Here is a 17,165-nt window from a genome sequence, read left to right as displayed (position 1 = left end):
CAGTGTCTGCTGAGATGGAGAGATACAGACAAATGCTTCAGGGTGGAACCAGGACCTCCGACAGGCCGTCCTTGGGGGTGAAGGAATGTGCTGGTTTCTGACTTGCGAACCCGGGTATACTAAAATGGGGCAGATTGTGTACATGTGGACAGGCTTCTGGGGCTTTATGAGAGTCATTAATGTCATTGGAATAAGATTAGAAACTGCTGTGGATTCAATGTGTCCCCCAAATCCATATGCTGAAGCCCTAATCCCCAGTGTGCTGGATTAGGAGGGGGCCTTTGGAAGGTGATTAGGTTGTGAGGGTGGGCCCCTCACAATGGGATTAGTGCCCTTTGAGAAGCTGAGCGAGATGAGAAGAGAGATGATCTCTCTCTGCCCTGTGAAGACACATCTGTAAGCAGGAAGCAGGCTCTCACCAGAACCCGATCGTGCCAGCACCTTGGTCTTGGACTTCAGACTCCAGAACCAAGAGAAAGAAATCTTTGTTGTTTAAGCCCCCAGTCTATGGTTTTTGTTACAGCAGCCTGAGCAAACAAAGGTAGAGATTATAAAGCATTCCATCCCAGGATGACATCTGCCGACCTGCTGGGCCCTCCCTGGAGGGAGCCCGGCCTTCGTTCTCTTCCCTTCCTTAGCCATGTGCTCCAGCCATAACCAGCAACCCAAGTTTCCGGAACCTGGGAAGCTGCCTCTGGCTCAGTGTCCACTCCTGCTGTTCCCTCTGCCTGGAACACCCTTCCCTTCCTTGGCCTCTGGGAACACCTCCTCATCTGTCAAGAATAAGTTTGGCAACACCTTCCCAGAAAGCCCAGCCCCTTGACCTCTGGGGTGTATGTGGTGCCTCCTCTGGACCTTCTCCAAAGGGTCAGTCTTGTTGTCATCGTCTGTTTGCTTGTCTGTCTCCCCAGCCTGACTGGGGGCAGGCATAAGCATCCCTCCCGTCAGCACCTGGTGCCTAGCTGAGGGGCTCTAGAGCAAGCAGAGGGCCCCACCCTTACGGGCTGCCCCTGAGAGCACTGTCCCAGGGCGTTCCCGATGCCAACCCTGGGGCCGTCCCGCCCGGCTCTGTGCACGCTTCCGGGGCGACCACTTTCGGCAGACGCTCTCCCCAAGGACTGTCAGTAGAAGGGGGTCCATGCCTAGAAATGACGCGCATTTATAAGAAGTGGCTTTTCACTTTCACAAGTTATAATACATCATCCTTTATTTTTCCAGGCTCCCCTAGTCTGAAAATGATGTTCACTAGTGAGAAACTGGGGGTTTCCAGTGGCCCGGGCTCAGATCGCAAAGTGGAGGGAAGCGTACTAGGTGCTGAGAACTCCCCTCCCTGGCCAAGCCGGGCTGGTGAGAAGCCAGGTGCGCAGAGGGACTGGCGTGTTACGGGGCCAAAAGGAAGCTGAGTGACGTTGACTCACGGATGGGAACATCCAGGAAACACAGAAAGATGCAGCTTCACAAAGACAGGGAGGGGGCAGACTCTGGGGACACCTTTGCAGTGTTTCACAGGCCTCTCAACGCATTGACAAACATTCCGTGTCAGGCACCACGCTCTAGCCCACACCTAATCACAAGCAGGACGCCTTCCAGTGGGGGACCCGCCGGCCTCCTGCCGTGGATGCCCTGCTGACTTTGTGGATCTAGGCGGCACCTCCCATCCCGTCTCCCCAAGGGTCTGGCTGTCGGTCTCAGGACCAGGCATGAGCATCCCTCCCTGGGGGTGTCTGTGTTTTATGGGGGAGAAGGGGGGAAGGTGGGACACCCCTGGCCACGTCACCAAGAGGGCATGGAAATCCTTCATTCTGGGGCACTGGCCGTCAGGGGAGGATGTCTTCTCTCCAAGACTTGGAAAATGACAGCGAGAAAAACAGTGGTGGCTGTACTTTACGTGTACTTACAAACAGCATTATGGGGGGGTGGGGAGTGGGTCTGCCTTTCGGGGTACCTGTATGACAGGTCAAAAAGCAAAAAAGCACAAAGAAAACAGACAAGGAGTCCTGTGTATTAGGAACACACCCAAAACCTGAAACCACACAGATGCGAACAGTGGAGAATCAGGCTGGAGGTGCTCCCCTTCAGCGGGACCATAGAATTAAACTCTGTATATATGTCATCTTTAAGTAGGCTCTACTTTTTAATAAAATAAAAACTTCTGTGTTACTTTAAAGATATCATTTAGGCATCTAAGGGATGATCTGGAAGAAAAATGCAGTGCACGGAGGGCCCTGGCAGAAGGTGCCTGTTTAGACTGAAGTTCCTCCCTAAACACTGATTCATCACAAAGGCCGTGAAAACCGAGCCCCCATGCTTCTTGCAGCCCTGGGTGGCACTCCCCCTGCCTCGGGGGTGGGGGGCCCATGTGCCAGGCCGTGCCTCCTGAGGCTGAACGGGTGAGGGGGGCCACGCCGTGCGCCCACCCACCCATGACCCTGTCAGCGCCTGTCATTGACAGGCCTCCTCAAAGCTCCGGTCCCATCGCCTCTGTGGCCCCAGGGCCCAGCGTGGGGTGGGCACTGCCCGGAGGCCTGGGAGGTGGGCTGCACTTGTCCATTCCCCCATCTCCGGGGCAGTGACTTGCAGCATCTCCCTGACGGCAAGCAACAGCGGGGAAGGAATAGTGCGAAGCCAGGCGTCTGGGCCCTAAACTACGGGCGGGAGCGGTGCTGGCAGAAACGGGGGGGCTGCACCTGCTCTGGGACCTCCTCCCGCCCCCAGGCCCCAGCCCGGCCCTTCCAGGCACCCACCGCCCACCGTGGACACAGAGAAGCCAAAGCCAAGTGCAAGAGGAGGGGTCTGGTGGTTCCCGCAGGCGTGCCCGTGGTCAGGGGCCTCGGCAGCGTCAAAACAGCAGGGCTTTCTTCTTGAGGTCGTTCCTCTTCCAGAGGGCCAGGCGGTCAAACTCTTCCATGCTCATCCCAAACACTTCCTGGAACTCCTCGGGCGACAAGTGTCTCTTCAGGAAAAAAGGAAAACCCAGAGGGGAGCAGTCAGCAACTTCGCCCCTTGAGGCGGATCTGCAGCAAGGATGGGGTGCTCCCCCTCAGCGCACCCGGGGCCCTCGGGCTCCCCACCTTCCCTCTGTATCCCCATCACTCTGCTTTGCAGCGGACAGAACCAAGCCCAGAGGAAAGAGATCTGGTTAGGGCCCCACGGTGACCAGCTGCAGAACCGGGGCCAGAGCCCTGACTCCTGACACCTACAGACACGTGTCCCACTGCAGACAAAATTTGAAAGCACACCCAGGAGAGGACTTCCTCCTGCCTGGAAACGGCTGAGATTTCAGGATATTAGCATATGTGGGCACATTCATGATTTCATTTAATTTTCATGGCCGCCGTTTGAGAGCCAGAAGTGGGTGGTTTATTTCGCCCCCATTTCACAGATGAGGACGCTGAGGTGTGGAAGGCGAGCAAAGGAGCCTCAGTTCAAATCCTCCCTCTTCCCCACCTCTGCTGTGTGACCATGAGTGAGTTTTTTGTCTCTCTGAGCCCGATCCCGGGGGCACAATGGAGAGGCTGAACAGCACGGTGTCAAGGGCACCTGCGCCAGCTAGCCTCTGGAACCTCGGTCTACTCACCTGTAAATGGGGTCACCCTGGCAACCCCCCCAGAGCTGTGTGGGTGAGTGGGTCAGTGCAGGTCAGCTCTCAGGGCTGAGCCCGGCCACAGGCAGGGCCAGTGTGTGTTGGGCACGTTTGTTATGATCCGAGATACAGCAACCTCTGTGGAGCTTCCCCTGACTGCCACCCGAACTCTAGACTGTTCCTTGCAGGTTTCTGCTCCCATCACCCCCACATCTGTCTTCCTCAGCAGGCTCTGAGTAACTCCTTCTTGTCCTTCGAGACCCGGCGCGGGTGGGCACGGCACCATCTCCCGGGGGACTTCCCAGGGGGAGTGAGGCTGTCCCCCTCCTGCCTGGGAGGGCTGAGGGGAAGACGGAAAGGAGGTGGGGGACAGTCTGCAACAGGAGGCGGGGTCAGGTTCTGGCCCCAGAGGACCCGGTTCAAATCCCCCCTCTGGCCCCCATTTGAGAAGTGTGGCTTCCGTGTGGCCGTGTGGAAACCAGTCTGGCTGATCTTCCATGTGCTTAGCAGGATCACCGCGCGACCCAGCAGATCCACTCCCAGGTGGCTCCCAGAGGACCCAAACCAGGGACTCGCGCGGACACCTGCACACCCACGTTCACAGCGGCATCACCCGCAAGGGCCAAGAGCGGCAACAACCCAACTGCCCATCGAAGGACAAATGGATAAACGAAATGAGCTCGATTCAGACTCGGGAACACGGTTCACCCATACAAAGTCGTGAAGCTCTGACGTTCGCTAAAACACGGACACGACTGTTAGGCTGATTCCATTTATACGAAACATCCAGGATGCGCAGATCCACAGGGCCCAAAACCAGAGTAGTCATTGCCGGGGTCTTGGAGAGGGAAAGGACCCGAGAATAGCTGGTCAACGGTACGGGGTTTCCTGCTGGGCTGATAAAAGTGTTCTGGAATTGGATAGAGGTAGTGGAGGTCGTACAACCTTGAGAATGTATTAAACGCCACTCAGTCATACACTTAAAAATGGTTAAAATTGTGACTTTTATAATTTAAAAAACCCAATTCTTGCCCCCAAAAGAGTGGTTTCCTTACATTTAAAACAAAACACCTCATACTAAAGGTTATTGTGGTGATCAAGAGAGAAAACGGTGTGAAGACACATGGTTAACTATGGAAAGCAGAAACATCAATCACTGCCACTTGTGTCCTTCATAAAAATCACCACATCTGTGTGGCGTGCACTGGGTTTTGGAGCCCAGTTGCTGGCAGGATATGGGGGAGGGAACCCAAGGGACCCATTTTTGCTGAGTCACAAAAGGCCCTCCTAACTGAATCTGGGCCTGGGGTCCTCAGAGGGCGCACACACTTTCACACTCACACACACAGAAACATATATTGACACACACAGACACACACACACATACACAGACACAGAGATACACACAGACATACTAGACACACACTCACACAGAGACACACAGACATACACAGATACACACACACACAGACTCCACAGACATACACAGACACACACGTACACACACATAGACATACACAGACACACACAGCACACACACATAGACATATACACACAGATATACACAGACACACACACAGAGACATATACAGACATGCAGACACACACATACATAGACACACAGATACACACAGACATACACAGATACACACACACACACAGACTCCACAGACATACACAGACACACACGTACACACACATAGACATACACAGACACACACAGCACACACACATAGACATATACACACAGATATACACAGACACACACACAGAGACATATACAGACATGCAGACACACACATACATAGACACACAGATACACACAGACATACTAGACACACACTCACACAGAGACACACAGACATACACAGATACACACACACACACTCAGGGATACAGACATACACAGACACACAGACATACACAGACACACACACAGACACACACACACCATCAAGCTAGTCTCTGCCAGGGAAGGGCCGTAAGCCGCCTGCTGCCATCTCGGACCTGCAACCAGGAAGAAGGTTCTGGCACATGCCAGAAATGAGCCACCTGCACGGTGCTGACACTGGGGTTTCCTGCCGATCTGGGGAATCCACAACCCAGCCCACGGGGACTCAGAACTGTCATTTCAGACTGCAGCACCCACTTCCAGGTACCATGTCACAACCTTCCCAAGGACAGTGGGTCAACCAAGATGCCCAACGGGAAGCATAAAAGGAAAATGGCGTCTCCTGTTATTGGATGAGTGTTGAGCGGGAGCCTGACACAGGCCGGGGTCCTGAGGCCCCGGGGGCCGTGGCTGCGGGTGGTTCATGGGAGCGCGGCGGGGCAGAGAAAGATCAGAGGCCTGAGCGAGACACTGGTCTTCAGGGCCGGGCCCTGGGGAGGTGGAAGCCAGGGGAAGGGGCCCAGAGGGGACCGCGAACAGGGATCCCAGGGGGGCATGGAGCGGGCTCGCGGGGTGGCGCCCAGCGCCCCTGCAGCCTGTGATCTCCTGCTTTAGGGCCCCTGGGTGTCTCCGGGGTTGGGTCTCCCAGGCGGTGACACACAGAGGGGAGGAGAGGGGAGAGCGGCGACACAGGTCACCGCGCTCTAAGCTGGGAAGGGGAGAGCGGCGCGGTGAGGGTGACCCTGTGCTCAGCGCCCGGGAGCCTCCCGCTAGCAGCAGGGGGACCACGGCAGGGCCTGCGGGGGGTGGGAAGGGGGCCCAAGGAGTCACGTACCCCCGGCACCCACCGCAGGTCCCATGCAGCCCGTCCTCCAGCTTCCAGACCAAGATGCCCTGAGAACTGAGTCCGAAAAGCTGCACAGAAACCCGGGTTCTACGAGCAAGGGGACACCCAACCTTGGGGACCTGAGAATTGGGGACATGTGGTGGGTTAGCGGGCGGGAGGAGAGGCAAAGGAGAGGACCCTCTGGGGCTGGCGCTCCCAACCCTGCTCCCCCCGCCTGGCCCCCACCTGGCCACAGGAGCCCACCCCATTGCTGGGGAGGCAGCCGGGAGCAGGAGGGAGGGAGGGGTGCTGCACGGTGTCCCAGCTGAGTTCCCAACCCCGCAGCCCTGTCACAGTGCCCCGGGGTGCTTGTCACATCTGAGAGTGGCTGCCCCCTCCCCTCCGCCCCCCCAAAACCTCCCAAGGCAGCCTTAGGGGCCCAGGAGTCCGCGTGTGTCACATCCCTCCCAGAGCAGCTGATGGCAGCTGGGTTTGGGGACTCAGGCCAAGGGCAAGTCCTGGGGGCTGGCAGGGACCCCCGGGCTCTGGTCCTGTTTCCTCATCTGTAGGCTGAGAACAAAACTTGGCTGCCTGAGGGCTCTGGAGGGCAGGAGAGGGTCACATGGGGAAGCCCTGACAGAGGGATCTGCTCAGCCATCCCAGACCCAGCTGTGTGGTCTATAGTGTCTCACCACACCTGGCTGATCCCACGGCCTCCCAGGGAAGAAGGGGCTAAGGGCTCCCGCTCCCGGCAGCTGGGAAATTGGTAATCTCTCTCAAGGCAGAGTCAGGGCCCCCATCCAGGGCTCTTCTTGCCTGCCCGAGTGCCTGCCGCAGCAGGAGGGACGTGGCAGAGCACGGCTGACCCCAGAGGCCAGAGCCAGCTTTCTGACCCTGGCCCAACTCCCCCGGCCGCTGGCTCCTGAAGGCTCCCCTGACCCGCCAAGGCCAGGCACGGCCGAGTTCCCTCCCAAGCCGGCAGGAAGGCAGCCCAGGGCGTGGTGCCTGGGCCGAGGGACGTTCCGGGATGGCCTCGCTTCTGGGGTGCACTGGGGAGAGCCCCTGGGGAGGAGGCCATTTTTGCAGCATAGTAGGGGTCCCACACGCTTTGCCGGGGGTCTGCCTATGTGTCACCCTCCAGGGCAGCATCGTGCAAAGACCTCGGGCTCAGGAGCCAGACACACAAGAATCCGGTCCTGGCTCCAAGCCTGTCCAGCTGTGCTGAGTGACACGACCTCAGCTGTGAGGTCTGTAAAATCGGAATAATCCTGTCTGTGCCTTCACCCATTCTCCCTCTGCCTGGAATGCCGGCCCCTCCTCCTCTGCCCACGTAACCCCTACTCACTCCCCAGACCTGGGCTTGGGTGTCAGCTCCTCCAGGAAGTCTCTCCTGACTGCACTCGTCACCCCAGGCTCCCAGACCCGCAAGCCTCCTTTCCGTGGTGTAAATACACCACGGCCAGTTTCAAGCTTCCAACGTGATGCCCCTGAATGCAGAGCTGGAAAGAGATGCCCGGGAGCACATTGTCACAGATGATTCCTCCCGCACACAGATGCAATAGCGGTTAAGTAACCTCGAGAGCACAGATGGTAGTAAAATGTAGTCGAGAGATTAGGCAGGAGGGAGTGTTGAGTATTTATCACCTTTGCTTTAAATGTAATTTTCATAATCATAAGTTTACATCATTTGTTTCTCAGTAATGGCTGGTTTAACAACCAGCGTGGGAAATTCCTGAAAATATAACAACAGGGGCAGCTCTAGCAGCCCCTGATCTCTGAGCGAGCCGGATGCACTAGGGGTCCCTCTGTAATGAGCACCCCCGGGCAGGGATAGGGCCTGTGTGCCCGGGATCCTGCCTGGGGCGCTCCTGGGCGGTAGGGTGAGCGGGGAGAAGGGAGGGGAAGGGCTGAGCGGAGAGAAGGGGGGGAAGGGCTGGTCCTATGCAGGCGCTCTGCTCTCTCCTCATTCAGGTGCCGGGACGCAGAAATAAACCAGAGCAGGTGCGCCCACCCCACAGAGATCTCACACCTGCCAGGCAGGTGGGTCAGAGCACAGTTAAGTCCATGCGAGGGCCTGGGACCTGGAGGCCTTGATGCCTTGTGAAGCACTGATGACATGCCACCAGCATCTTACAGCCAGAGGTAGTTTTCTGAGGTGCATGATCTGACTTAACCCTGTAACCTGGCTCCATCGCCAAGGGCTCCCTGAATACATGAATCAGTAACGGCCACTAACCTCTGCTCGCAGCAAGGGCTCATCAAGGGACAGCAGCCGGGAACCCAGGGCACACACGGCTCTGTGCCAGATGCACACGTGCACTCACACCCAGGGAGGCAACGAGTCTGGGAGCTGGTGGTGCCCAGAGGACGTGGACCGGGCCACAGACGGGGACATCTCCCGTGTCACCCAGCCTGCAGGTGGCACATTAGAACTCGCACCTTCTGGCCAGGGGTCCAGGGTCCAGGGCTCTTCCTGAGAAGCTGCTGTCTGCTGCTCCTTGAGACCACCGTGCCGTTCAGACCAACAGGTCCACGCAGCTGGGGGGCTACCCCTCCCCTTGGCAGACGGGCCCACGGAGGCCTGTCTACCTGGAAGCCGGGCCATCCATTCTGTCCCTCTGTGGCAGAAAGCCCCACTTTTTCTGGGTCACGGACCCTCCGAAACGACGACGCAGTGGCCCATTTTGGTAGAATCACGCACACTCATACACGCAGCATCCAGGTCCAGGAGGCCTACTCGGGGATCCCAGTTCGGACCCTGAACCCCGCCATTCTCCTGCACTGATGGAGGACCACTGGCCAGGCTCGGGAAGGGACTTTATGACAGTTGCTGCCATCCTCACCTGCCCTGAGATTCTAGTTTTCATTTTACGACCTCAGGAAACCCAGGCTCAGAGAGGTCCCATGCCTCGCCCGAGGGCATGCAGCCTAGGCGCCAGGCCAGGTGGCTCGAGAGCCCGGGCCCTTCTCTCAGCCTTGACTTCCTGCCCCCTGATGCAGCTTCTGGAAGCGTCCGGGGCTTTGTGGTGGAGGCCCTTGGCCTGTGCTACCCCTGCTCTGCAGGGTACCCCAGGCTAGCCGCCATCCTGCTGGGATTGGCCTGCCTCGATTTCCCTGCAGGGCATTCCCAGTACCCCCTGCCCACCTCACCAAGTTCAGATGTCCCACGCCAGCCCACCGGCCACTGCCAGGCCCCCTGCTCCAATGGGGGCTGATAGGGTGGGCTCAGGCCCCAGACCCGCTCAGCCTGCGAATCCTAGACCGGCAAGGGCCCACGTTTCTTCTGAGGCCTGGGTCCCACGGAGCCTCCCTGCCCCATCACACTGTGCAAGGAGGCCCTGTCTGCAGAGGGGAGTCCTGCTGAGCTGGGTCCATGCTCTAAAGCTTCTGCCGTCTTAGCCGGAGGTCCCTGACATCATCACCATAACGACAGCGTCACCATAATGACAACGATCCCTGCCATCTGCGGAGTGCTCCTCTGTGCCAGGTGAGGGCCGGGAGCTCTCCATCACAGGCTCGTGACCTCTTCATAGTGTACGGGGAAGGACGGGGACGGAGGCTCCGAGATGTGGAGTGACGTGGCTGCCAGGTGGCCCCGAGGCCCTGCCTCACCGTGTCCTTGCCCACCTCTTCCACCACCGTTCTGCTCCACGGTGGGCACCTACGGGTTCTGGAACATGCCAGGCTCTTTGCCACCCACAGCCTGCAGTGCTCTCCCTCCACTTCACACAGCAGCTCCTCCTCCTTCTACAGGTACCAGTTCAAATGTCCCCCTCCTCCAGAGAGCCCTCCCAGATTGCACTAGCCAAGCGAGCAGGCCCCGGGCCATGTGTGTCTCTCAGTACAGAATCACTGCTGATCTCATCTGGTTCTCAGCTCCAGTAGGGCAGGATGGGCCTGTCTGCCATCCTCATCCAGGGACAATCTGTGCTCTTTGCATCCCTGAATCTAAATCTGTGCTCTCACCTTGCCGGCCACACTGCCTCCCAGCTTCCTCTCTCCTCCTTCAGAGCCCATTCCACTTGCCTGCCCTACTCTGCACTGCGTCTCCCTCCTCCCTCCCCACCCTCCACCCCTAAGTCCCTGCCACTTGGCCTGGCCTTGGAGGACTGCTCCTGTTTGTTCTCCGTGCCTCTCCTGGGAGGCCCTAGGGTCCCGGAGGCTGCGGCTGCGGCAGATCCATCTCCCAGACACACCCAGTGGCTGGGAACCCACACTTCACCATCAGTCTGTCAGGTTCTTATCAGACCGGTCGGATGAGTCTAAACAAAGGACGTATTCTTTAACTGCAGGACCTTATTTTTCAGGCACATTCCTACAACTTGGGCTTTTCCTGCTTGAGCAAACTCAGGTGTGCATTTAGCCTCAGGGTCTGGCAGAGGTGGCCCCAGAGGAGCCGCTCAGCCTTGCCTCTGCTGAGCACTCAGAAAGGAGGACACTGGGGACTCGCCTGGACACACCCTCCTTCCAAACCTGTTCAGCCGGCAGCCTTTGCTCTCTGCATGAGTCAGCCTGGCCAGGCCCTGGTGCCTGGCTGTTTGGCCAAACACTAGTCTAGGGGTGGCTGGGAAGGTATTCTGTCAATGTGGTCATGCCTACAATCAGCCTTTAAGTGAAAATGACCCTCCATAATGTGGTGGCCTCATTCACTCCGTTGGGGCAATCACTGAGGGCTTCCTGGAGAAGGAGAAATTCTGCTTCTAAGTGTCAGCTCCTGCCTGAGTGTCCATCCAGCCTGCTGCTGGCCTGCCCTGCGGATTCCACACTTGCCAGCCCCATGGGAAGCCAATTCCTTAAATTAAATTTCTTAATACATATCTATGTCCATATCTGTCTGTCCGTCTGTCTACCTGTCTCCTGTTGGTTCTGATTCTCCGGAGGGCCCTGGCTGATACACCTTCCTACCTAAGGAGCCGAATGTGTGCTCTGGGAGGTTGGGGCAAGGAAGGGTGATTAGAAATTCACTTTTAGTACTGTAATTAATCCAGGAAGATGCACAGCACAGTGGCCCTGTGTGACTACTTAGCCGGAACCCCAGGTCTGTCCCCCAGAAGCCGAGGGCCTGGGGACGTCCTCCAGCTCCCCCACCCCCACCCCTTCCCACCAAGGCCTCCTCTGCAGCTGCTGCACCGCCTTGTGAAAACCAAGTACAGGAACGTGTCAAGTGCTTGGAACAGCCTAGTGATCAAGTGCTTGTAAATAAGCCAAATCTGATAAATTCTCAAACATCCTGTTTTTACCCCATATCGGGCATCAAGGAGGGACCTCTGTTCTCCTGGTGGCCAAGCCTGTGGCTGATCCTACCTCCATTCACAGCCAGCCACCTTGCTCTTCCACTAAGTTCTTAGCAATCATTGTTTGGCCAGCCCATAGCACCCCATCCCCGTGGAAACCTTTTTCTAATCCATACTGGCCTACTCGGTTCCCAGGTTGGTAAACTGGGGGTGACATGGACAAAATAATTGAAACCGTGTGCACATCACACCTGCCTGGGGCTCGCTCACGGCAGGTGCTCATGGCTACTTCTGAACAACTGAATAGATGCTCAAACCACCCAGCAGGACAGGCAACAGCGATGTCATCTGACAGGTAAGGGTCAGGCTCAGAGTGGTTAAGTAACTGGTCCGCGGTCACACAGCTAGACATTATGGAGACTGGATTCACACCCAGGTCATCCCAACCCTAAGTGCTCTCTCCCTCCACCAGGATGCCACCTTTGGATGGCAAGAGGCTGATGCACGAGCAAAATGGCCAGTCTTTCGGCAAATGCCGGGCAGCCAGGCAGAGGTTTGCAGGAGTGGCCTCAGGTAAGAGGACACTTGAGTCTGCCCGGGGCAGGCAAGGCTCTTCCCCCTCAGAGTGGAAGCTCCTGGCACAGCCAAACGCAGGAAGGATCTGAGACCCTCCAAGGCATGAGGTCCTTGGGTGCCAGGGGTAGGCGTTGGGACCCAGAACCCCCAGGACAGAAAGTGCTGGATCTCAGGGATGGTGTAAAACTGGCCCCGAACGGGTCTCCCCAGGAAGCCTGATCCTTACTCTGCGCATCGGGATCACACGATTCAACTGACTGCCTTCCATGTGACAGCGCTTCCAGAGCGGCGGAGGACTGCCACAACTCCTTCCAAACACCTCCATGAGTCATCAACCTTTACTGAGCACCTACTGTGGGCTACCAGGTGCCTATATGGCGCCTTTCTCTTTGTCAGGCTGAGCATCCTGAATTCCCTTGTCTGTGCCCATTGCCCAGAGCGACAAACATCGTCAGAACCTGGGTTCGTTCTGCTGCACCGAGTGACCGCCACTTACCCAGCACCGCATCCCGACAGCCCGGAGTCACGCCAGGCGTGTCCCTGCCCCTCCCTCTTTGACCTCCGAAATAGGGCCTGAATCTACCCGCTTCTCACCTCCGCACTGCCACCACCCTGTCCAAGATGCCATCATTTCTTGCCCGGACAACCCAACCGCCTCCAAAATGGTCTCCCTGCATCCACACAGCCAATTCAGGCTTCACAGTGCAGCCTCGGGCACTGTTTTACTTACGTAATCAGGTCGTCCTGCAACGTAAAAGCCTTGCCTTTCCTAGAAACCAAACTGCTTATCATGGCTTAGGGTCCTACGAGGCCTGGCCCCTCCTGCCCATCACCCGCTCAAGCACAGCTAGTTCCTTCTCAAACAGGCTATGCTGCCTCCTGCCCCAGGGCCTTTGCACCTGCGGTGTGCTCTTCCTGGAATTCTCTTCCTACCTGCCATGACTCACCTTACGTGCAAGTGCACACACGCACACACACATGCAGGCACACTTACTGTACCCAGTTAACTTTTACCCCCTTTTAAATGCTCACAGGCCCACTTTCCTCTCCTTTAGAGCCCTTATCTTGGTGTATAACTTCACACACTCATTTGGGTCATCAGTTGATTGACGTCTACCGCCCATCAGGCGGCGTCTACGGGCAGAGCTCATGCTGGTTTCTGCTCACTGTGTGTCCCTAGGGCCCAGCTCAGTGCCTGGCACGTGTTCACCAAACCAGTGAGACTCAGCCAAGCACTTCGGCGGTAAAGGATGGATAACAAGCCTTGACCATTTGACGGACAGAGTGGTCCTCCTTCCAGGGACCGACCCTACAGAGGTGTGTGGGCACCACCAGCTGTCTGCCCACGTCCATCTTCTCCCCTTGCTGGGCACACAGCAGACCCGCAGCTTTGCCATGTGACTGAGCCCCAGCCAACGGCCTGTCACTCCACAGCCTGGCCCCTGGGACCCTCCCCTGTGTGGAAGTGAAGCCGAGCAGGACACTGTGGGGCTCCTGGGCATGGAAGCCTTTCTGTGCCCCCCGTTTCTTGTTTGTAGGGATCAGACTCCAGCCTCCATGACCTTCCCTGAGTTCCAAAGGGCAGATTCGAACAGTTGCTAATCAGGGAAGGGACGGGATGCAGAAACAAGGGAAGAACAGCCAAGAAAGATAGTGCAGCCTTGGGGCAGGGTCCTGGTTCCACCTCAAGGAATACACATAACAATATATTTTGAGCTCTTTATAGAACTAGAACCCCAATAAATGGAAGATGTCAGTATTCTTCATTCCAGAAAAGACCACCTGAGGCCAGATTAAAGGAGTGCAGGCCCTGCACACACCCTAATCTTATCAGCAATCCCCCCCACTTGAACCATTGCTAGAAAACTCCTCATCAAATCCACCCAGGTTGGGACATACAGTTTTTCGGGGCAGGAGCCTGCTGTGGCTCCCTTTGCCTGGCAAAGCAATAAAGCTATTTTTTTCTACTTCACCCAAAACTCTGTCTCCGAGATTCAATTCAGCACCAGTGCACAGAGGCCAAGTTTTCGGCATCAGAACGGGACGTGGGACCACCACGCAGCCATCTAAAAGGACGGGCAGATCCGCATGAATTGGCATGAAAAAATGTTCACATAAAATTTGAGAGAAAAAGCAGATGTCAAACTGCATAAACAGCACAAGGCTACTTATCCAAAAGAGAATTCAGTTATCTCTGGGTATTTGTGCAAAAAAAGAGATTTCCGGAAGCATGTCCGCCCCGGAGCTAACAGGAGTTTTGACTCGGTAGGGGAATTCCATGTAATGTTTACGTTCTTCTTTGTGTTTTTCTGGACTTCTACAAGAGTTATGAATTGTTTTTATATTAAAAATAAAGCTCTCTCCCCTGAAATAAAAACACTAGTGTCCCTTCCTCTCTTACTGGGATGTAGCCCCTCCTGAGCCCCTCCTGGCTCACACCCCAGCTCCAGACCCTGAAGGCTGTGGGACGTGCCCCGTTTGTCCGTTTGTGATAACGCTTCCAATTTGCCTCCTGGCTTGACTGAGATCAGGAAGAGAATGATTACAGAGGGACGCACCCTTGGGTGTGTTCTTGGAGATTTGGGTGATTAAACCCATTACCCCGTCCTCCAAGGTTTTTTTTTTAAAAGGGAAACATTTACATGTATTAACCACTTGATATTTTGCACCTTCACTCTGTACTGTAGCAAAATAAGGGGTGTGGTATGGGAGTTGGTTAAAGCGAACCCCAGACCCAAGAGGGAAGCAGCAAGTCCCAAGGGGCGGGTGGCCCCGAGGCTGCTGCTGTGTCAGGAGCTGGAGCGGCAGGCGCCCCAACCCTGCGCCCCGCGGTGGGAGCCAGGAGCCCTCAGGGCACCCACGCTTAAGGAACAAACATGCAGAACAACGGGAGCCCTTCAGGCGGGTCCTGACTGAGTCCCCCAGCAGCGCGAGCCTCCTGTTTTACAGAAGTGGGACAAGACCACACCCTTCACAAGGGCTCAACTTCAGCAGGAGCCAAAGAGTGTGTCCCCTGCAGAGGCAGCGGGGATGGTCACGGGTGAGGCCCAGGAAGAGGCTGCCTAGGACCTCGCCTTCCAGAGCACAGGGCAGGCATCCCTTAAGCTTGATTCGGGGCCTGCTCTGTGCACTCCTGCTCCCCCGTGCTCCCCCTGCCCCCCACTCACACCCCAGCTTCCGAGCCGGTCCGGCCGCCCCGCCCCCAGCCCCGGGAATGACCCGCACTCGTCCTAACGGGTCAGAACATTCCAGTCGTCCTTCCTCTTCTATGGGTGAGGTCCAAATGTCCTGCTAAGTGGCCAGCCTCCTGAGCAAAGGCCCTGGGGTCGTTCGGCTCTGTGGTCCTTTGCTGGCAAGATGCCGCCCACACCCTGGGGACTCCAAGACTCAGCGGGTGGGCTGCACTGCCTGACCACAGCGTCCACGGGCTTGCTGGCCGTGCGGCTCCTCCCCCCGGCTCAGCTCCCCACCTCCCTGCAGCCAAGGCCTTGCTGCTGCTGTGAGCCCAGCATCACCCTCCCTGTCTCTAGGTCCCAGGTCCCAGAGCCCCTCTAGGAACCACCCCCCCACCCCCCCGAGTCTCTTCCTTGCAGACGTTGAGCCCCGGGGGAGGGGAGGTGAACATCTGTCCATCAGTCAGGCCAACACACACAGAGGAAACATTCAAGAGATGGAAGGAGGGAATCTGGGTCTGGAGACATGATTAAGCCCCACCCGAAGGGACCCCTTAGTCGTACGAGCTGGCAATTCCCCTTTAGCTTAAACCACTTCGGGTCAAGTTCCTACCACTGCAGCAGAGAAGTCAAAATGGACACGCCTCCCCCGACTGCTGCGGCCACACCAGCGTCCCTGCCCCCTCCTTGCCACCACTACCCCGTACCCTGGGCGAGGGGCTTTATGTGACCTCTCCTGGGTACAGCCACTCACCCAGTGCTTATCAATACCCTCATCTTAAAGGGCGGAGATCAGGGCTCCAGAGCATCTGTCTGGACCACCTGAGACGGTGCTTCCTTACAGATCTGCCTGGTCTCCACTCAGATTGGCTCCCACCTGGCAGCCCTCCTGAGCCCCGGGGCACTGCTGGTGCCCCTCAGCCACATCCACGCCCCTATGGCTCCCTCCCAGCAGCCACCTGAGCCCCCGCCCGCACAGGCAGCAGGGCAGGGGCTGGCGCTGGCCGGACACACACTCTGCCTCAGGTGTTCCCAGCCCCGGGGCACAGGTGGGGCAGGTGGCCCTGGGCCTTCAGGAGCCTCCAGAGCCCTCACCCCAGTGAAACCTTCCTGACACGGCTCGGGAGGTGAAGTCCATTGCTGGCCATTGATTTCCTCGTGGGAGCACAGTGAGGAGGGATGAAGTACGCACTCTGGCCACTTGGGACCGTGGCTCGTGGTGGGGCCCAGTCAACAGATGTCTGTGCCCTTGACCTGCGGGTCTTTTAAACATGCACTTGCTCCCAGAGCTCAGTATTATTCAAGATCGGGGTGAGAGTGGTCAAACGAGAAGCCATGAATTGGGCCGATTTTCTGAATATCAGCGCTCGGGGAAGAGGCGAATGTTGCCCAGTTAAGCACAGTGACGAAGGCTTCCCTGCCCCAAACCGCAAGCAGCTGTGGCCCCCTTTGCACAGCCATCTTTGTTGGGTACATGACCACGTTCTCCGGTCTTTGAAACAACGAGGGACCTTGACTCCAAGCCCATCGCCGGGCAATGCGCGGTCACCACGGGGACCTTGGGGGCGATGAACGTCGACTTTGTGGACGTCAAGGCAGCTGCAGAGACTCGCTCGGCAGACGTGACCCTCCACCCCTGGGGCCCCCCTCACCTCCAGTCTCGTCCGGTCCACGTCTTTGGGCAGCTTCACGCGGATTCGGTTTGTGACGATGAGGGCGTCATAAGGATAGATCTGCGGGGAGAAGGAAGTCCGGGTTCACCCAGGAAGCGAGCATGTGCGGGGACAAAAGAGCCGAGCCCGAGGCCAGCAGAGAGGTACATACTGCATCTGACACACACATTTCACAGGGAAATGTCTGCTTTTCACAGGGAAAGCACAAC

At 57.2% G+C, this 17,165-nt stretch overlaps 1 protein-coding gene across 13 annotated transcripts in view; it reads right to left on the bottom strand.

Moving 5' to 3' along the window:
* Nucleotides 1-1,204: 1,204 nt before the first annotated feature.
* The window catches only part of ABLIM2 (actin binding LIM protein family member 2), a 154,682-nt gene continuing 138,721 nt past the window's right edge, over nt 1,205-17,165 (bottom strand). For 8 of the 13 annotated variants that reach the window (XM_061191940.1, XM_061191932.1, XM_061191933.1 and 5 more), the window contains 2 exons: nt 16,936-17,016; nt 1,205-2,953 (listed from right to left, as the gene is read on the bottom strand). In XM_061191940.1, the coding sequence (XP_061047923.1) occupies nt 2,840-2,953; nt 16,936-17,016 (195 nt within the window). In that variant the 3' untranslated portion in view covers nt 1,205-2,839. Of the gene's footprint in view, nt 2,954-16,935; nt 17,017-17,165 lie in introns of those variants that run through there. The other 5 variants (XR_009701071.1, XR_009701072.1, XR_009701073.1 and 2 more) reach the window with 2 other exon arrangements.

The sequence above is a fragment of the Eubalaena glacialis genome, chromosome 5 (genome assembly GCF_028564815.1).
Source record: "Eubalaena glacialis isolate mEubGla1 chromosome 5, mEubGla1.1.hap2.+ XY, whole genome shotgun sequence".
Taxonomy (NCBI): domain Eukaryota; kingdom Metazoa; phylum Chordata; class Mammalia; order Artiodactyla; family Balaenidae; genus Eubalaena; species Eubalaena glacialis.
The sequence above is the reverse complement of the archived record's forward strand: the minus strand, read 5'-3'. Positions and strand labels throughout refer to the sequence as shown.